General features: G+C 52.4%; 1 protein-coding gene across 1 annotated transcript in view; it reads left to right on the forward strand.

Moving 5' to 3' along the window:
• Nucleotides 1-21,395, forward strand: part of GNB1L (G protein subunit beta 1 like) — a 59,317-nt gene that overhangs the window by 30,590 nt on the left and 7,332 nt on the right. The window contains exons 4-6 of the mRNA XM_042910223.1: nucleotides 2,768-2,930; nucleotides 7,035-7,133; nucleotides 11,742-11,957. Of these exons, the coding sequence (XP_042766157.1) occupies nucleotides 2,768-2,930; nucleotides 7,035-7,133; nucleotides 11,742-11,957 (478 nt within the window). The remainder of the gene's footprint in view (nucleotides 1-2,767; nucleotides 2,931-7,034; nucleotides 7,134-11,741; nucleotides 11,958-21,395) is intronic.

A 21,395-nucleotide genomic window follows, 5' to 3' on the forward strand; every position in this document is an offset into this window, starting at 1 on the left:
GCAGAAGTTAGCCATTGAAATGGAATCAAATCTGCCATCTTTCCCTTATGGCTGGAGCTTCACTCTTGTTTCTTTTTGCCCACACTTCATTTGGAATTGCCTGTCGGTATGGATGAGCATTCTTTGTTTCCATCCGGATACCCGGTGGTCTTGTCCTCCCTGCCCTTATTTCCCCTCCAAGTTCAGTGACGTGGGCAGTTGAGGAGGTAGGTAGTGGGGAGTGGCTTCCAGGCAGGGATGTTGGAGTGGCATGCCCAGTGGCCAGAGAACCAGGGTGATGGGGGCGAGGTCTCAGAGTGGCTGGGGAGGTTGGGAGACTGGCTGCATCATGCAAGCAAGCTTGTTGGGGGAGCATGGCAGTAAATATCTTGAGGAAAAATGGGAGGCAGATTTTTCATGGGTCAGAGAAGGAAGTCACAAACCTGAGAAGGAGGAGGTGGGGAGGAAGAGGCCTCAGGGCATCAGCATGAACTTGTGGCATTTTGAAAATATATACACAAAGGTAGATACAGAAATTCTTGTGTGTGTATGTTTGCATGTGTGAGTGTGCGTGTTTGTGTGTGTGAGGTATGTTTGCACGTGTGAGTCTGTGTGTGTGGTATGTTTGCATGTGTGTGTGTGTGTGTGGTATGCTTGCATGTGTGACTGTGTGTGTATGTGGTATGTGTGTGTGTGTGTGTGTGTGTGTGTGTGTGTGTCTGTGAGGTATGTTTGCGTGTGCGAGTCTATGTGTGTGTGTGGTACGTTTGTGTGTGAGTCTGTGGGTGGGTGTGAGTCTGTGTGTGTGTGTGAGGTATGTTTGCGTGTGTGTGTGTGTGAGGTATGTTTGCATGTGTGTGTGTGAGGTATGTTTGCGTGTGTGAGTCTGTGTGTGTGAGTCTGAGTGTGTGTGAGGTGTGTGTGTGTGAGGTATGTTTGCGTGTGTGTGTGTATGTGGTATGTTTGCATATGTGAGTCTGTGTGTGTGAGGTATGTTTGCGTGTGTGTGTGTGCACGTGAGGTATTTGCATGTGTGTGGTATGTTTGCATGTGTGAATCTGTGTATGTGCGTGTGAGGTATGTTTGCATGTATGTGTCTGTGTGAGATATGTTTGCATGTGTGAGTGTGTGTGAGGTATGTTTGCGTGTGTGAGTCTGTGTGTATGTGAGGTATGTTTGCATGTGTGAGTGTGTGTATGAGGCATTTGCATGTGTGAGGTACGTGTGTGAAATATGTTCGCCTGTGTGAGTCTGTGTGTGTGGGGAGGTGTTTGCGTGTGTGAATGAGCTGTGTGTGTGTGTATTTCCTGGCTCTGTCTGCTGAGAGGGCCTGGTGGCGGCAACACCTCACAACAGTGAACACCACCAGCATCCAGATCTTGGTTTGCAAATATCTCTCTGCACTGAAAGGAACGAGGGTCCCTTGGAGAAATGATACTAGGTCTGGAATATCTTGCTGATGGACACGTGTCAGAAGGACCCTGAGCCAGCTTGAAGGGGGTCCCATTGGCCGATCTGGGATGGTTTCGCACAAAAATAAATAATGAGAAGTGTAGATGACAACCCACTGAGTAACACAGGAATGTGTAAGTCCAGAGCAATGGGGAGCAAAAGTCCGTTCTTCCTGTGGGATAGCACCTTGTAATTGTAGAAGGTGGTGGGCTTGGGAGTCACCCACCAGTGGCTGTGAAGGCCTCAAGGACAGGTGGGCAGCCCTGCTGTGTGCCAAGGCTGAGCCATTTGAGGGTTAGGATGCAGACTGACAACTAGAGTCCTGTGTCTTTGTAAAGGTGTTTTTCCTTTAACTTTTCAGTATCGAGTCGACACGCTTCTCCAACATCCCGCAGGTCAGCTCCTGGGTGCCCTTCCCCTTGGTCACATTGTGTCATGCATTTGTCATAGTCTGCAGTTTGTCTTGGGACCCTGACACCCTGGCTGTTTTCTAAATGTGTACACATCAAAGTCTGCTCTTTGTGGACTCATCCTGTGGGCTTGACGATGCCCACAATCATGTAGGGCCACCCCAGGGCCACACAGGGCGGTCAGCACGCTGCAGGGCCTCTGTGCACCCCCTGTAGGCAGTACCCCTAGTCCTCCACATGCCATCATGCTCCCCCCCCGCCACATACACACACAACGCCCCACCAGGGGAATCGTACAGAAGGTGGCCTTTAAGCTCTGGCTCCCCTCACTTAGCAGATGTTCCTACAGGTGGTTGCATGCGCCCCAGTTTGTCCCTGTCTGTTGCTGAGTGGAATTCTGTGGTGTGGATGTGTCACTGGTTTCTCAGTCTCCTGTTGAAGGGTTGTTTCTGGTTTGGCTCGGGCAGTTATGAACAGAGCTTCTGTAAACATTTGTGTATGGGCTTTTATGTGAATATAGGTTTTAAATTCACTTGGGAGAATTCGTGAGGGTGGGATTGCTGGGTTGTCAAAGTTCATTCACAAACAGAAGGAAGAGGGTGAACTCATGCTTGGGCAGCATAGGGAGTGGCAGAAAGGGCGCGGGAGGCTGGGCTTGGGGCAGGGGCCATGAGGTACCCTGGGCCTGGGTTCATAGTGCACCCCTGGGACGACCCATGAATGTGTCAGGCATCAGGCATCTTGGATGCAAAGCCCTTCCTTCGCTGCAGTTACCCAGCCAGATAATCGAGGCCTTCTAGGTCCCTCTCTGGAAAGTGTCCCCTGCCTGCCTTCGGCGTCAGGCTGGCCCTGGCATGCTCGTCCAGGTGGGACACCCAATCTGCTCACCTGGGAGGCTCACGTTCTGTCTCCTCTTGGTCTGGCAGTCAGGGCCGGGACCTGAAGCTGTGCCTATGGGACCTGGCGGAGGGCAGAAACGCTGTCGTGGACTCCATGCGCCTGGAGAGCATGGGCTTCTGCAGGAGCACCGTCCTGGCCAGGGGTCAGGGGCACTGGATGCTGGCCATGCCGGGGAGAGGCAGTGACGAGGTGAGCACCAGCCCATGTGGTGCCCCTGGCTCCACAAGCTGCTGGCACTTGGTTTCCCTAAACACATATGCTCATCCTAAGCACCTGTTACAGGAACCCTGTGCCCACCACAGAACCCCACAGAGTGGTGGGTCTAGGTCTGTCTGCTGGATCACAGCTCCAGGGGCCTTGACCTGGCCTCCTGTGAGGTGTCCAGTGGTGAGAGTCAGGAAGGGAGGCCCCAGCACCCAGTATCATATGGCACAGGATGGGCGAATGTCAGGGGAGAGACTGCTCAGACAGGTCCTCAGAGGACTTAGGAGGAGACACACATGGGGGGATGACCCAGGCAGGCCAGCAGGAGGTGGTGGGAGAGAAAGTGAGGCCTTATGGAAGTCTGGGCATCGGAGCCAGGGCAGCAGGGGAGGGCGGCCTTCTGGGGAGCTGAACTGGGTCCTGGCATGAGAGACCTCAGTCAGATGTGGGATGCTGGGGGCAAAGACTGGTACCAGGGAAGTAAGCTCAGTATAGAGGGCACAGGTGAGCAGAGGAACTCAGGGAATGGGGCTTCGGGTGGGTGTGATGGAGCCTCGGAAGTCACCATCATATGGGGCTCCAGCCAGAACAGCTAGCAGTAGTTGGTGACAGGGAGCTGGGCAGGCTAGACAGCATGTCCACACCCCCAGAGGCAGAAGAGGCAGAGCCCACCATGGGAAGCAATGCCCAGGACATGGGAACAGATGGTGGGACGCAAGGGTGGGAGGGTAAGGTGGAAGATGTGGGTATGGGTGGAGGTGCCAGCTCTTGGGGAGCTGAAAGGAAATTGAAGAAAAAACCCAGAAGCAGCAGCCGGACAGGCCTGGTGAGTGTCGGGGCATGGCTGCTCAAGGGCCGGGCCGAGTGTAGGGGGTCAGGGGCTCTGAGTATGGGCAGGGAGGGCTGGGGTGTGCACACGTACAAGGGGAGGGAGCCTCCTGTCTCCTTGTCCCCTGCTGGCCCCAAGAGGCAGTGCAGCAGGCAGCGCTGCTCAGGGACCCGAGGCCGCGTGCACACGGTGAGGTTTGGCCCCCACCCAAGAAGACTCGTTTGTCTTAAAGATTCAGTTCATAAATAATGAGATAGGAACAGGCATTTATTTGTTCATGATTGCGTTTAAATCACCAATTAGGAGCTACATACACTTTTCTTGCCAATTTGCCAAAAACCTGTTAAAAGTTTTATTAATGTGAAAAGAGAGGGCTGTGCTTCCTCCTGGACAGCCGGGGCCAGGCAGCGCCAAGCCTTGCTCATGTGCTGCGCACTTCAGAACTCAGCCCGGGCTGAGCCAGCCCTTCCTGCTCAGGTGGGGGGTGCCCTAGGCTGTCCTCCACTTCTCAGCCACCCCAAGTCTTCCTGGCTGCTTGTCCCTCTCCCGGGCCTGGCCCCCGAGACCCCGCATCTCCTGCTTGATGCTGTTTTTTGTTTGTTCTTTTAAAGTTTTATTTATTTTTGACAGAGAGACACAGCATGAGCGGGGGAGGGGCAGAGAGCAGGAGACACAGAATCTGAAGCAGGCTCCAGGCTCTGAGCTGTCAGCACAGATCCTGATGTGGGGCTTGAACTCACAGACCGCGAGATCATGACCTGAGCCGAAGTCGGACGCTCAACCGACGGAGCCACCCAGGCGCCCCAGCTTGATGCTGTTTTTAACTGACTTGCTGGTTCTCCATTTGTCAGTGCAGGAGGCATCTATGTTTTTCAGGAACAGCCAGTTTGGGGACCTCGTATATTCTGGGAAAATCATTGTTTTCCATGTTCCCACGTGGAATCTGCCTGGACTGAATCTGTCTGGAAAAGCATCATTGGCCTATGCCCAGACAATGCCTGGGGAGGACGTGCTCCCACCCCGCTTGGCCGTCTGGGTGGCCACACTTGCCCAAACCAAACATTTTACCTTCTGGAAATAAAAGTTGCAGTTGAGTGCCAGATGGAAAGCACACTGGTGTCTGTAGGAGGCTCTGGGCACAGGCATCCAGGCTCTTGCCAGAGCCCAGAGCTCCACTTCAGAATCACAGAGGCCCCTGGGCCTGCCCTGGTCCTCAGGTCCTGGGCTCCTTGCTCCCCTGCACCTGGGATGTGGCTGTGGGTTCTGCCACTCACACTTCCTTCCACAGCACCTAGCTCAGGCTTCAGGGCTATCCTGGTTTTCTCCCTCTCCTCTTAGAGCAGGCTTGCTGGGTGACTCACCGCTACCTGATCCCCTTATCTTCATGCCCCTCCACTCTGCCACCAGAGGAGTCTTCCTGGGCCCACAAATTGGGATAGGCCATCCCTCACTGTACCTGTGGGCCCTTATGCCAGGCCATCCAGAGTGCAGGCCTGTGCAGGCTGTGCGTCCAGTGACTTCTGCTTCCTCCATTTATTTTGAGAGAGAGAGAGAGCTGGGGAGGTGCAGACGGAGACGGGGAGAGAGAGAATCCCAAGCAGGCCCTGAAACTGTCCGTGCAGAGCCTAACACAGAACTTGAACCTACAAACTGTGAGATCATGCCCTGAGCTGAAATCCAGAGTTGGACATTTAACTGGCTGAGCCATCCAGGCACCCCGTGCAACTTCTTTCTTGTATTTGTTTCCATTTTGCTAGAGCTTCTCCTTGAGCATCTTTGCTGTTCCAGAGGTCTCCTTCTAGCATCCTCTTATTTCACGACAGTAATAACCTCTCACATCACTTAGAATCTTTTGTGTCTCTTTTGTGGGCAGTGAGGGCTACAGTGGCTGGCATGGACACTGATCCTGCAGGCACAACACTGATCCTGCAGAGGGTGGGGGAACCTGTATGTTAGGATACAGTGTGGGCCTCTGGTGAGAGCCCTGCCCAAAAGGTACCCACAGCCTCAGCCTGTGGGGGTGGCGCCCCCACATGGGCCTGCAGCTGAGAGGACCAGGCTGTATCACTGGCTTTCTGCCCTGCCTGTGGTGTCCCCTTGCATGGACCCAGCATGCATGTAGCAGATCTGGAATTCATACTCGTGACTTAATCCCAGACCCTGGCCTCATTCTCCCTTGTGGCTTAGTGAAGCAGCCCAGCCCAGACCCACACACCTCCAGTTCACTAGGCATCAGAGAGCAGGCCAGCTGTCCCTTCAACGCCCCTAACCCCTCTGCACCTCAGATCTTCATCTGCAAACCGGAGGATATCCTCTTGTTGACAAGGGATTATGTGTGACTCCGTGATGACTGCACGTTGTCGTGACATTATCTGTAAAGTGGAGCCTCCCCACCATGGAGTGGTGGACCTACGTTGCACAGAATCCCCTCCACTTCCAAGCACCACAGGAGGGGGCGTCCTTGTCCCTGCGTGGTGGATGAGGGAGGTGAGACACTAGGGATGCAGATGGCTGGGGACCCAATTCTGGTCTGTGGTACTCCAGCACCCAAGCCTGCTCCTTGTGGCTGCAGCTGTCCCCTTCAGATGGTGTGGGGCAGAGTCTGGCCCATGTCAGGTCAGTGGTGAGCCAGGGCCTGAGTATGACCTGGCTATGTGGACCAAAAAGGCACACCTTCCAGCCCAGGCGCAGGAGGGCCTGGTGACACAAAACACCACTGTGATGCCCAGTATAGAGGTGAGGGGTGCTGGGAACGGCCAGGCTCCAAATAGAGTTCCCACTGGTGCACACCATGTTCATTTCCTAGGCTTACTGGTGGTCTCCACATGTTCCCTACACAGGGAACTTCTGTAAACCGTTTGATGCTCCTATGATGGTTCAGAGTTGTTCACATGAAAACCCACACCAGGAAAGAGAAGGAGGCAGAGATCAGGCGAATGGGCAAACTGAGTCAGTGCCGAGCAAGCCTCCCACTCAGTGAAAAGGTAAAATCGGGAGAGGCCGGAGGCGGCTGCCAGGTGGTGATGCTGGTTAGAGGGACATGCCGGTCACTCAGGAATGACGCGTGAGTTTTGCAACACCCGGCAGTGCCCAAGCCCACGAGCCTGTGCGGCCTAATTAGGAGGCTCGGCTCCCAGGTTCCTACGGGGAGCAGACAGAAACTCGCAGCAGCCTTGGCTAATCGCCTTAAAAGTCTCTTGTTTGTATAGCACAGGCTCGACTTGGCGCCGGCCCAAATCAACTTGTTTTCTTACTGTCAGGTTCAGATTCTGGAGATGCCATCCAAGACGTCAGTGTGCACCCTGAAGCCGGAGGCAGATGCCAAGCCGGGCATGCCCATGTGCCTGGAGCTGTGGCAGGTAAGGCCCAGCGCACGCCAACCACGCCCTGCCAGCCACGCCTTCCGGGCTGTGAATCATGCCCCATTCAGGATTTGGTTTATCGTCAAACCAAAGGACAATTAGCCCCCTGGGAATACATGTACACACTGCCTTCCGCAGCCTCGGTATCCCAGCCAGCTCCTGTTGTCCTCCTGCCGCTGCTGCCACTCGTGCAAACTGCCCAGGACAAGCCTAGCTTGTACTGTCCTCCACAGGGTGCCCCCCTGCCCATGCAGTGAGGAGGGACAGCTGGGTCAGCTAAGCTCCGCTCCTCTCTGCACACCAGTCCGCAGCCCTGCAACTGTGCACTGGGTTAGGAGGGAAGTGCTGACTAACCCTGCAAACCTGCCTGGCCCCTGCTCTGCTTGGGATTACTTTGTGTTACTTCTTTGCCTCATAGAGGCAAGAGTGGGCTTAACACGTTGTCTTTGCCTGCAGCCACACTTGGCGTTTCTGATTGTCTAAGCCATTTCCTTCTTTCTTGACTATTCTGATTAGAGAGGGTCTGGAGGCATCTCCTGGGGCTGGCAGCCGACGCCTGGGGCTGGGGAGTGGGTTGCAAGCCTGAATGCTGGTTTTGGCTTGAGCTCCAAGCCTGAGGCCTGGGAGGATTCCTCCTGGGGCCACCCACTTACCTCTACTAGAGGCCTCATTTCTTCTCAAGGCACAGCCTCCTCTCCCCCACAGGGGTCAGTAGTGGCTCAAAGTGTGTGTTTCTGCTCCTCACGGCTGCTAGTGTTTAGGGCAGCAAAGCAAAAGGTCTGGTGTGCTCACTTGGAAAGAACCCAGGCAGTAGTATCTTGGCCATGGTAGAAACCGTGGTGAATAGGTCATTGACCAGTACTTGCCTGGGAGTGCAGTTTATAGGCACTTTCCCAGCTCTGTTCAGTTCAGCAGCACCTTCTGAGAAGCCACCCTGAGCCTGCCTGAGATCAGGAGGAGGTGATTTCCTGCCTCGTGCCTCACTGCTCGTTTGAACTTTTCATAAGATGGGGTTGGGCAGTTTGGAGGTGTCTGTGGGACCAACAGGACCCAGGGGGCTAGGCACCCCAGAGACCCTGCCTCAAGCTTTTTGACCCTCCAGGGACCTGCTCTTTCTTGCCATTGGTTTCCCCTTGCAATTTCTTATCTGAGAACATTCCAGTTGGAATTTGTTTCCAGTTGGAAATCTCTGACAAGCTGATCCCGTGGTGTCCTGCCGCTGCTGTATCTCTCAGAAAGAAGCCCACGGGGAGCTGAGTTTGTGGGGGCTCCAAGAGGCATGCCTGAATGACAGAGCTCCTGGCGCCAGCTGGTATATGGCGGGGAACATCCCGAGGCCGTGACGCCTTGGGCCCTGGCGTGGTGCTCACAGGTCCTAGGGAGGACATCCCGGCTGCATCCGCTCATATTCCGCGCCCTGGAAGCACTGCCATTGTGTAATCATGTAAAAATTCCAGCAGAAAAATGTGTAGAAATGGGATGTACAAACTTGTTAAGGTAATTAATATAGTTGACAGAAGGACAAATCGAGTTTTTGTTAGTTGATACAGATCCAACGCAGGGCATTCTGTTTAAAAAAAAAAAAAAAAGTCAACATTAATTTGAAAGGTCCTTTTTTTTCCCTCTCCAAACCTGAAGGCCCAGGTTGTAATTTATTAATCTGAGTGTGGCAGAGTGGCCTGACGTATTTTTCACTGAAACATTCAGATGTATTCTTGTTTTCTTTTTAAAGCTGTTGACTTGCATTGTTAGGATGATCATCATACAAGAGATCAGGAATATCCATCACAGTAGCTCTAAGAGGCTCCCGACCCCTGGGCCTAGGGATCCCTCCAGTGAGCTGGGAGCTTCCCACAGGACTGGTCCCAGGAGGTACTGTAGGCATGGCCTGCCCAGCCCACTGGAGTCCCACCCAGTCAGCACAGGATAGGACAGGACACAAAGCAAGTCCTTTTAGCAACTTCAGGTCCTCATCCTGTGGAGAGCAACCTGTCACCCAAGGCCGGAGGACATGAGACCACTGTCCTGGCTGTGGTGTCTGTCCCTGGGGGCCATAGGGGCCCTGCAGCACAGGTGGGGGGCGGCAGCCATCAGGGCTGGAGCTCAGCATTTGGTCACCCTTGGCAACAACAAGGTGAGTCGCTGCAGGTCAGTCTGGCTTTTGATCTGGACCCCCTGTGGTACCTTGATAGGTGGGTGAGTAGCATGCTGCCCCTGAACTAGCCGGGATGCTCAGAACCCAGAAACCACAGGCATCATGTGGACTTGGGCTACAGAGACAGACCAAAGCCAATGTGTTGGCACTGGGAGGAGCCCCAGATGAGGGAAGAATGTACCCAGGGGATCAGAGGGTGGCAGATCCCTGGGGGAGGAGCAGACTGGGCTGAAGCAGGGTGGATGGAAAGCAGGCAACAAGACAGATCACTGCCCTGAGGGGAACAGACCCAAGTGGGCCCCAGGTAAGTTCCTCAGACCTGGCCTGTGGGGTGGGGTCCAGCAGATCTGGTCTAGGAGGTTGGCATGAGTTCCTGGTTGGCATGCAGAGCATTGGGCTGTTCTCACCTGCCTGTCACCCTTCCTTGAGTCCAGATATATATGGCTGCTCATGAGGGGAGGCCCTGCCTGGGGAGGTACAGCTACCTGAAAGGGGGATGCCAGAGCAGAGGGCCGGACCGCTTCTTATAGTCTGTCCATCCTTGGAGAAAAGTGGTGTAAACAATTTTATACCTCACAAATAAGTTCCAATCAGTTGACTTGAAAGATAACAAAATGGAGCTTTTCTCCATTTTAAAACTACAGGGAAAGTACACCAACACTGTCATGGCTTTGCACGGAAGGTTAGACGGAACCAGTGACCACGCTTAGCTGCTCCCAGCCTTGGCCCCTGAATGGCAGGCATCACCAGATGCTGTGCACACACAGGGTTCATGGTCACAGGGCCCATATCCTGACTGCTTGCCCAGTCGGGCCTGCCAGGAGGCAGTCACCATGCAAGAGGCCCCAGGGAGGAGCACAGGCTGCCCCAGGCTAAGTGAAACTAGGAAGCCCTTTTGTTTTTGTTTGTATGAACATGCATTATCATCAGAAAAAATGTATAAGCCATTTCCGAGGAAATGCAGGAGGTGCCCTCCAGACTAGCTCCGGGCTGGGAGGATTCACTGTGCTGTGTGCAAGTCTTAGTGGCTGTGTCAGACTCCCCCTGGCTCCCATCACTAACCAGGGCCCCAGTGACATACAGCACACTCTGAAGCCTCAGTTTCCCCTTCTGATACACGGAGAAAGCCTTGTTTCCGTGTGTTGAGGTTGTAGTATCCACTCGTTAGACACAAGTCCTCGTGCCTTGTGGCTAACCCCAGTTACCTTACTTAGCTGCACAAGCCTGTCCTTTCTGAGCACTCCTAAATGTGGAGAGGCACTCTGTGTGGTGTGTACAGCATCCAGGCCCAGAGCCCCTCTGGGCAGATAGAAGCACCCGTGCAGCTCAGTAACAAGGAACTCCAGCAGGTGGACAAGGAGGGCCTCCATGGCCTTGTCGGCCCATGACCAGTGAGGCCCAGGCACTCTGCTCACCACCAGCCTTGAGACCTGCAGTAGACCATCCTGGAGGTTGCAGGTGATGCAGGAGGCAGCCTCCCTCTGACCAGCCCCTAAGGCCCCCGTCCTCACCACTGACCATCCAGGGGCTGGGGGCCAAGCCCAGTCAGAGTTCCCTAAGGCTCAGTTGAGCTCCTGGCCCTTGGAAAATTCACTGGGGAGGGGGTGTGCTCAGTTATTTCTGACACTTGAGTGACACCAACCCCAGGCAGCTTAGCAGGAAATGCAGAGATGAGTGAAGAGCAAAAGGCTTCGGCTGGCGTGTGCTTTGTCCCAGGAGCAACCTGGGCGCCTGTGCTGGAGACTGGGCACCAAGCATGGGGCTGCCGCTCTCAGTGCTGGGGTGACATGGAGTCCCGCGGTGCTCCCCTGGAGTTGTTGCCGAGGCTAGATAAACGAGGCGTCTGCCCAGGGTGCGGAGCCCTCTGACCCGCGTCCTCATTCATCACAATAGCTCAGGGCCGGCAGAGCTCGGCTCACACCAGTCAGCGCCCTGGCGACTCACCAGGCCTGGGGGGTGGGGGGCTTCCGCGGCGACGTTGACAAAGCACAGAAAGTTCATTTTTCATTGAGATGGAGCTCACGATTTCCTTTGGCTGGCAGTTCTAGACAGGTGACCGCCTCACGAAGGGGTGGCCACAAGTCTCAGCCTGCAGAAAGGAGACATGAAGAAGTGGCAGCACCCGGGCTGGCGAGCAGTGGTGTGGCAGTGTGAGGCGGGGTCCGTGCTGGGCTATCCCAGGCTCTGTCCCCCCCCCCCCAACCCAGGGTCAGTCCTCGGGGTGCCCCAGCACTGGCCCGTGCCAGCTTTGTGCCCATGGTGCCGGCCATCAGGGTGGCATGCATGCAGAACCTCCGAACTGTTACTGCCGGTGTGGGGAACACGGGAAACAGCTCCCGGACTGGGCCACCCCCAAAGCCCAGTGGGGGAGCTCACCCATCTCTGGAGCCCCTTCTCCCCCAAAACATACCAGGACCTTTTGGGAGCTGACTGCTGTGCTGTCCCCGCAGGCCGAGTCCAGTCCCCGCCCACTCCTCCTGGCCGGCTATGAGGACGGATCAGTGGCCCTGTGGGACGTCTCTGAGCGGAAGGTGTGCAGCCGTGTCGCCTGCCACACAGAGCCTGTCATGGGCTTTGACTTTGACTCCCAAAAGGCCAGGGGCGTCTCGGGCTCTGCGGAGAAGGCGCTGGCTGTCTGGAGCCTGGATGAGCAGCAGGCCCTGCAGGTCAGTGCGCCAGACCCGAAGTGTCATTTATCCTGCTTTGCACTAACAGTCTGATAGGCTGAAACAATATTTAGGCATGAAGAGGAGTTGTTGCAGATCCCTGGCTAATTAATCACTGCGAGGCGGGGTGCAGGCCAGCCTGTCCGCGGGGCCGGCGCAGGAAGAAGGGGGCGTGGGCGTTTGTGAACCGTTCACATGGTTTGGGTTTCTCTCAGACCTTGGGTTAACAGCAGTCACGTCTTGTCCATCTAGAGAAAAGGCATGTAGAGTCCGGGAGTAGGCAAGCCCATTTGCAAAAACTCAGAGGAATTCGGTCAGTAAGGAACTGATTAATCAACAAAAACCGACCCAGTGTGGAGAAATCCACGGAGTCACGCCCCCGGGGCAGTCTGTAAGCCAACCCCAGGGAAGCCATTCCTCACGGCCAGAGGCCACAGCCAGGAAGGGGTGTGAGGCCTCAAGGCGGAGCGGGGCGGTGCTGAAAACCTTCCCATAATGTCTCACTGGACTTTCCCTTCCCACATGACTCGTGGAGCACCGGGAGACCAGGTCTGGGCCTGTGGCTGGTGCTCAGCATGTGGTGGCCCAGCCTGCACGCTCAGCCCTGTTTGGGACCTGGGGGGTAGAATGGGGTGGTGGGGGGACGGGCGGGAAGCCTCACACTAGGGCAGGTCCCAGGGGGCTGCGAGTGGAAGCTGCATGGAAGGGCAGTGACGTAAACCCAGGTCTGGTGGAGGAACAGAGCCCTGCATGGGAGATGTGTGGCGCTCAGGGAGACTGCCAGCAGAAGCAGCAGCAGGCTTGGCTCCTGGCCTCACCTGGGTGCTATCACTAGAGTACTAGAGATCATGTTTGTCCTCTTCTGCAGTAGCTTGGTGGAGACAGGAGGCCGAGGATGAAGGCATCCCTTAGGGCCCCTCTCCAGATGGGAGAGCCTTGTCCACAGCCTGGCAAGCCTGCCTCACCTCACACTTGCCCAGCCCAGGCCTCCACAGCCAGAGGAAGAGGCCCTGGGCAGTGGCCAATGAGCCCCTGAGGCACATGAGTTGGGGCGGAGGGGTGGGCCCCTGAGGAAAATCAGGGCACACTGCAGTGCCTAGCAGGTATCACGGGTCCTGGGTGCAACCCAGGGGTGGGACATGGCCACCAGGTCATCCCAAAGGCAGGACAGAGTGAGGACAGCAGGGGCAGGGGTTTCACATGGTGGGTAAGTCCTGAGGGAAAGGGAAACTGAGACCGAGCAAGGTGAGAGGGTGCTAGAGAGAATGGTAATGGCCATTCTCCATAATAAAGAGACCCAAGGATGGAACACTGAAGTCAAGCAGAGTGGGACCTGGGAGGGGCCTTTCATGTCCAAGCTGGAGTTGGAACTGGCATCCTAAAAAGAGTGGTTCCATCAGAGAACAGAGGTGAAAATCAGAGCTAGGAGCAGCAGGGCTGGAACCGTACATGCTGTCCTGGTATGTCTCCAGGTGGGACCCGAGCAGGGACCCGAGGATGGGGAACAGCCAGCCAGAGCCTAGAGAGAGGGGAAAGAGGGGGTCACATGTCACATTTGGGGACAGGGCACACGTTCATGCTTCCTTGGCATTACTCCTCTCCAGCAGACCGGCTTGTGTCAGCACATGGCTGACTTGTTGTAAAGCCAGCTACCCATCTGTCCTTCTGTCCTTATGTTGTCTCAGAGAGTCCACGGAGGCCCTGCAGGAAGCAGGGTTAGATAAGCCTCCAAATGGGGCCCGAGCTGGCTGTCAAGGATCAAGTTTCTCATGCCTCCATCCTGGTAGGAGGGTCCCAAGGCATTGAAATTGTGGACTTGGGTGGGGAGGGGAATGAATGTCTTCATGATGGCTTCATGATGACTGTCATCTTTTTTTTTTTTAAGTTTGAGAGCGAGAGGAGCATGTGAGTGCACGGACGGCAGAGAGAGAGAGAGAGAGAAAGAGAGAGAGAATCCCAAGTAGGCTCCACACTGTCAACACAGAGTCCAACTCAGGGCTCAAATTCATGAACCGTGAGATTACCACCTGAGCCAAAATCCAGAGTTAGTTAACCGACTGAGACACTCAGGCACCCCGGCTGTCATCTTTAAGAATGGGGCAGAGCCACTCTGGTGTTGGGTCTTCATGTCCTCAGCAGTGGAGGTCACCTTGCTGGGTGTCAAGCCCAGCCAGGTGGGCAGTGGAGTTCTCCCTCATACCCTTCTCTCTGCCTCTCGAGCCATGGTGGGGACCAGGCAGTGCCCCCACCTTCCCACTGTGGGGTCCAGTGCTCCATCCTGTTGTGGCTTGAACTTCATGAGCCTTGACCTTGCAAAGAGCTGAAGACTCAAGTGGCTTCCCTGAGAACCCCACCCCAAGCCCCTGGACCTCTGGAAGGGTCCCCTTCTGCTGACCTGGCCCAGATTTGCCTGGTTTCTGCTGGCTTTTTCGGGAAACAGCTGCTGGAACTTAAGACTTAAATTTATGGTGCATGTTCCAGTCCAGAGATGAACTTTTATTATACTGATGAATTGAAAAGTTGAAGCACAGGGGATTATTAATGAATTTGAAAGTTAAAGCAGAAGGGGAGCCATGCATTGTGGAATGGATGTGGTGGTTACATGATGGTGTTACGCCAGGCTAGGGGGGGCTCACTCAGTAGTACACATCAAAGGAGGAGGACAGTGCTTCTCCTGCTGAGCACAGTCACTAAAAACGGCTGCCTCACCCAGAAACAACTGCACATCAGTTTCAGAGTTGGCCCCAGAGGCCCTGGAAATTTTCAGGTTGTGACGCACAGGCCTCTGAGGAAGAAGTATCAGGGGCCAGCACCCACAGGCATCCACAGGCATCCTTGCCCCAGGGCCCTCAGCACACCGTGCTGGATCTGCGATGTGGCCGCCCGCCCTGGTCCTTGAGCCACGTGGGCACAGATGTGCCTCACCTCACAGCCTGCTGTTGGACTCTCTAATGAGCCCAAATCAATCTCTCCCGGGCGGGCGCTGGGAGCAGAGACGCAGATGAGGTTTCCCGCAGCAGAGCGTGGGTAATGGGAACCAGATGGCGGCTTTGCTGCGTGCGCATTCCTGGCACCTGAGGTCATGTTCTATGAGAGCCACTAGTGGCCACAGATCCTTCCCAGAGGGTCCTCATCCAGGATGGGTGCGGCCAGGGGCCACAGCAGTGACCAAGGGCCTTCAGCCACTCTCATCCGGACACTATGGCCTCAGGAGCACGTGGTGACACTGGGCCACTTGCCTGCCTTCCAGAGGTGGCTTTCCCTCCAGCCTCCAGGGGATTGGGCCTTGGCTGTCGTCAGACACAGGTGGTGTGCAGACCTGCTCCTTCCTCCCACACTTGGGCAGGGCCCATGGCCTTGAAGCAGGGACTGATTTACAGCCAGCAGTATTTTTAGGCCTTTAAGTAATATTAAGCACCCCCCCCCAACCCCAGGCAGCCTGGGCCAGGAATCAGACCAACCACACTTTCCCCGCATTGCACCGGCAGCTGGTTGGCCAGGCATCCTCTCGTCCTGCTGTGTGGCCATTGCCCTCTTTCTCCCTGACCTTCTTCTCCTCAAAAGTATCAACAGCAGGTCATGTGGGACAGGTAGGAAGGAGACTGGAGGGCCCCGAGACCAAGAAAATTGTGGACACAACCCAACCCACCGTATGCATCTCAGGAACATAGCAGAACCAACAAAGCTCTGGCCACCATCACCACAAACAGTCCCTGTTGGGCCGCCCTCCTCCTCTTCCTCCTCCTCCTCTGGAATACAAGCCTGGGACAGGGACTGGCCTCATTTGGTTTAGGTCCCCATCAAAGCTTTTGCAGTTGCTTCTCTTCATTCCTGCCAGGGGAGCCTGCCTTGTGCTTCTGCCTCAGGGCCAGAGTCACTCCTGCCCCTGTGGGCAGCACTGGGTGTCTTAGCCCCTTCTAGGTGGCGACACTGGCATGGAAGGTGTTCTCTGCCCTGCACCCAGCTTCCAATGTGTGAGGACCCCAGTTCAGGGGCCTCTCTGGAAACTCACATTCCTCTTCCATTTGTCCTGGGCTCTCGGTGTTCATCAGCAGAGAGCAAACTTGAAAGCAGCCCTTATCTCTCTGTGAAATACTCCCCCTGTTAACAAATTCACATGAAGATGGACTATGAAGGAGGAAATCTGGAAGCAGGGCCCCAGGTGGGTTCCAGGGAGTCCATGGCTCTGAGCCCAGGAATCCCCTGGCTAACCACTGGCTTAAGGCAAAGTCCACAGAACAAAGTATGAGGGACAGTGATGGTCATCAGTCCTCATTCCCAGCCACCCTGTCTGGTCCGTGAGAATGGAGAGAGGTTCAGGCAGATGCACACCCTCACATGCGGGCACACATAGGATTTGCCTTCTCACACCTGCACAGAGGCTTCGGCTCCCACAGTCCTCCAGTGCAGGCCAGGCTTGGCAATTGCAGTCCGTGAACTGTAGAACCAGGCACTGGACAGAGCCCTGGAAGAGCAGGAGGGGGCCCTTGACCAGGAGATGCGGGGTGGGCATGGAGGTCCCTGGACAGGTCACTGCAGAGCTGCCCATGTGCTGATGGCACTGGCTAGGAACCCAGGACATTCCAAGTAGAGGCTGGGACTGTGGCAAGGATCCTGGCCATGCCATGGGTTGGATGTCACACCCCATTTGCTGTGGGATTTTAGCAGGTTCCCGTCATATCAGATCCTCATTCTACTCCTAGTGGGGAAAGAATCTGGGTTGTGAATGGATGTTGAGCTGTCAGACTCATGGCTTTTCTTCTCAAGTCAGTTAATTTAATATATTGCATGTTTTTGGTTTTTATAATATTAAAACAACTATATATTGCTAAAATAACCCACTACATAGCATGACCATTTCCGCACTGTGGTGCTGGGCCGGAGTTGTTCAGGACCATCTGTCTGTCTCTCAGTAGACTAAGTTTCACCCCCTCTCTTGTTACCCCACTCTGCTTATGGTGTCGGGGTATCAGGAGCCCCAGAGTCTGGAGCCAGGCGTCCCCTCCTCTCCTGATCTCTGGATAAGTTGGCAGGAGGTCAGTTTTGTGAGTGGCCATGGGTCACTCTTGGCCTGTCCCACTGGGGCAGGCATTTTCTCTGCAAGGAAGGCTTGATTTTCTTCTTGAACTAATTTGTCTATGAGCATAAAAACCTCCAAGGTATTTTCATACTGCCTTTTTTATTTGTAACGATTGTTTAGATTTCTGCTATATTTACAAAACTGTTCCATTTTTATCCTTTATCAATCTTATCTTTGTTGATCTTTACTTGTTTTCCTTTTAATTTTTTTAAGTGTTTATTTTTGAGAGAGGCAGAGCATGAGCAGGGGAGGGGCAGAGAGAGAGGGAGACACAGAATCTGAAACAGGCTTCAGGCTCTGTGCTGACTGCAGAGAGCCCGATGCGGGGCTCAAACTCACCAACCATGAGATCATGACTTGAGCTGAAGTCGAATGGTTAACCAACTGAGCCTTCCAGGCACTCCTCTTTGTTGATCTTTAAAGGTCTTTTTCTGTTTCATTTCTGCTCTGATCTTTCCCTTTTTTCATCCGGTGTTCTCTGAGCTTGGTCTGTTTCTCTGACTTGAACTGGGTATGGAGCCCACTCATTCTCTGCCATCCATTCCCCACAGCAGCTGAAGTCTGTCTGTGACCCTCTAGCTGTGTCCCATGTTGGGAGATGTCACCATCTTCATCAGTGCTCACTTTTGGGTGGACCCGATATTTATTTGTTCTCTGACTGCTGAGCTGATCAGATTTATGTTTCCAAATGTTTGATATTTCCCCCTGGTTATTTTTTTATTTTTCAATTCCTAACTTAATGCTGTGTGTTCAGAGAATAAGGTCTGAATGATATCAGCTCTTTGAAATGTGGAGGCCGGTCCAGTTGACATAAGTATTCCACATGTGAGAAGGAAGTGCCTCTCGTTGCTAGACACGCAGCTGTACCTGCACACACTGAGGCAGTCCTGGCACCCGGGACTGGGCGCCTCTGGAAGCGGCAGGGAGACCCTCATGCTGAGGCACATCTCCGTAATTTTTCCTGCATCCTAGACATTTTTGCTTCTGCATTTTGAAGCTGGCTTAGGAACATACAGATTTAGAGTGGTCATCTTCCTAGGGAAATGAAGCTTTATACTTTAGTGACCTCATTTTTGCCTAAAAGCCTATTTTGCCAACTATTAATATGGTTCATACCAGATTTCTTCTGACTTTACTACTTCTTTTTATAGCTTTTTAAATTTTTAAAATTATTTTTTAAATAATTATTTTTGAAAGAGAGCGTGTGTGAGCAGGGGATGGGCAGAGAGAGAGGGGGACAGAGGATCTGAAGTGGGCTCTGCACTGAGAGCAGAGAGCCCGATGCAGGGCTTGAACTCACACACTGTGGGATCATGGCCTGAGCCAAAGTCGGATGTTCCACTAACTGAGCCACCCAGGTGCCCCTGTAGATTTTTTTTTTTTTAATCTTTTGCCTTCAACTTTTCTTCACATGTAGGTATCTCTTCTCACAGAGCTGGTTTTGCACATGGAATGCATTTCATCGCTGCTGTTTCATAACTGTAAAAGTTGTCCAGGCAGTCTCACTCCTCAGGCACTTCTTCCAGAAGCTGATACAGCCACCTGTTAGGGAACATTTACTGGGAGCTTCTGAGTGTGTGAATCTGCACACTGATGGTGCCCACAGTTCTAGGTGCTTCTGTGGGTTTGTACTGGCCCTTCACTGGGTTGTGGGGAAGCCAGCTCCCAGCCAGCTCACCAGCCTTTGTGGGTCTTGTCCCACAAATTTTGATTTCTGTATCTTCATTTTTATGCAGTTCAAAATTCTTTCTTTCTTTTCTTTTTTCTTTTTCTTTTTTTCTTTTTTTTTTTTTTTTTGGTTCATTTATTTATTTTGAGAGGGAGAGAGAGCGCATGCGCAAGTTGGGGAGAAACAGAGAAGGGGTGAGAGAAACCTAAGCAGGCTCTGCGCTGTCAGCATGGAGTCCAATGTGCAGCTCTAACCCACAGATTTCAAGATCATGACCTGAGCCGAAATCAAGAGTCAGACACTCAACTGACTGAGCCACCCAGGTGCCCCTATTCAGTTCAAAATACTTTCTATTTTCTCTTGTGATTTCTTCTTTGATGCAGTTATTCCTTAGAAGTAAATTATTTAATTTGCCAATATTTGTTGATCTTGTAGATATCTTTAATCTAGCTTAATTCTGCTGTCAGTGAAGGAACCTGCATGATGTCAACGTTTCGATATTTATTGAGGCTTGTGTTTGGCCCAGCACATGCTACATCTTGGTGAACGCGTGTGTTCTGCATTTGGTGGGTGGAGTGTTCCGTCAGCATGACCTCGGTCAAGGTAGTTGGTAGCATTTAAGTCTTCCATATCCCTACTGATCTTTTTGTCCGGTTTTCTGCTAGTTACTGAGCAAGGTCTTTGAATCATTGAGTGTGGCTGTGAATGTGCCTATTTCCCTGTTTGGTTCTGTCTGTTTTACTTCATGAATTTTGAAGCGCTGTCATTACACGCATTTACGATGGTTCCCACATCCTGCTGATTGGTCATCATGAAACATCCTTCTGTAGCTCTTGTCACGTCTTTTTTTGTCGTTGTTTAATTGAAACATAGTTGACACACAATGAATGTTACATTAGTTTCAGGTGTCTTGAGGTCGGCCTGGTCTGATGCTAATAAAGTGACATTAATTTTCTCCTGTTTCCTCTTTTCAAGGCACATTTCGCACATCTCCCTTATTTTCAACCAATGTCCATCTCTTTATATTTAAAAAGCATCTTTCTTAGTCTTGCTTTTTAATCCTTTCTGACAATCTCTGCCTTCTAATTGGAGCACTTAGTCTGTTTGCACTTAATATAATTATTGATGTGTCCAGCATTAAGTCTGCCGTCTTGATACTTGTTTTCCACTCGTCACTTCTGTTTTGACCCTCTTTTACCCCTTTCCTGCCTTCTTGTGTGTTAATCAAGTATTCATATTTCAGTTTTCCATTTTATTTCCTCTCTTGGTTTCTTTGCTATAGCTTTTGCCATTTTCTTCTGAGGCCCTTGCAGGCCCATAGTATGCATCATTGACATTCCCAACCTTGCTTAGTGTTGCCACACTGCCCCTATGTGCGTCATAACCCCATGCTAGGATGCCAGTTACCACCTTCCCACCCTTTCTCCTGCCGCTGTTATACATTTTACTTCTATACACCGTCTAAACTCCACTTTACAGTGTTATTGGTTTTGTGCTAAATCATCAGTTTTTATTTATTAGAACTTAGAGGAAATAAAAATAGTATAGGGGCACCCTAGTGGCTCAGTTGGTTAAGCGTCTGACTGTTGATTTCGGCTCAGGTCATGATCTCACGGTTCATGAGTTCGAGCCCTGCATCTGGGTCTGCACTGACTGTGTGGAGCCTGCTTGGGATTCTGTCTGTCTGTCTGTCTGTCTGTCTCTCTCTGTCTCTTTGTTCCTCCCCCAGTCGCACTCTCTCTCTCTCTCTCTCTCTCTCTCTCTCTCTCAAAATAAATAAACTTAAAAAAAAAGCATAGTACAGTTGACCCTTGAACAATAGGTTTTAACTGTGCAGGTCCATTTATATGCAGATTTTTTAATAAATACAGTGTAGTTCTATAAATGTGTTTTCTTTTCCTTGTGATTTTATTAATATTTTCTCTTCTCTAGCTTACTTTATTGTAAGAGTATGTAGTATATAATACATATAATGTCTATTTCACCCTCTTTTTTAAAAAAGAATTCTGGGGGCGCCTGGGTGGCTCAGTCGGTTAAGCGTCCGACTTTGGCTCAGGTCATGATACCACGGTTCCATGAGTTTAAGCCCCACATCGGGCTCTGTGCTGACAGCTCAGAGCCTGGAGCCTGCTTCAGATTCTGTGTCTCCCTCTTTCTCTGGTCTTCCCCTGCTTCCGCTCTGTCTCACTTTCAAAAGTAAATAAACGTTAAAAATAAATAAATTAATTAAAATAAATAAGTAAGTAAGTAAAATAAAAAGAATTCTGCCTTTAGGACCTAGGGATGATGCTTTTGTTTTTCTTCTTGCACTTTAAAGCTGTTGTACTGGGACATTTGGGTGGCTCAGTCAGTTAAGAATCCAGCTCTTGATCTCAGCTCAGGTGTTGATCTCAGGACCATGAGTTTAAGCCCCGTGCTGGGCTCCATGCTGGGTGTGAAGTCCACTTAAAAAATAAAATTTAATTTAATTTATTAATTTTAAAAAGGTGTTCTGTTGTCATCTGGTGTTCATAGTTTCTGATGAGAATTCATCATATCTTGTCATTATTCCCAGATGCACCACATGTCTCACTCCACGGCGGCTTTCAAGATTTTTTTCATCTGTAGTTTTCAGAGTTTGACCATGTAGGGGCTTTCATAAGTTCGACAGTTGGACAGTTGGATATCACCCCATAGGTTCCTGAAGCTC

The sequence above is a fragment of the Panthera leo genome, chromosome D3, assembly GCF_018350215.1.
Source record: "Panthera leo isolate Ple1 chromosome D3, P.leo_Ple1_pat1.1, whole genome shotgun sequence".
Taxonomy (NCBI): Eukaryota; Metazoa; Chordata; class Mammalia; order Carnivora; family Felidae; genus Panthera; species Panthera leo.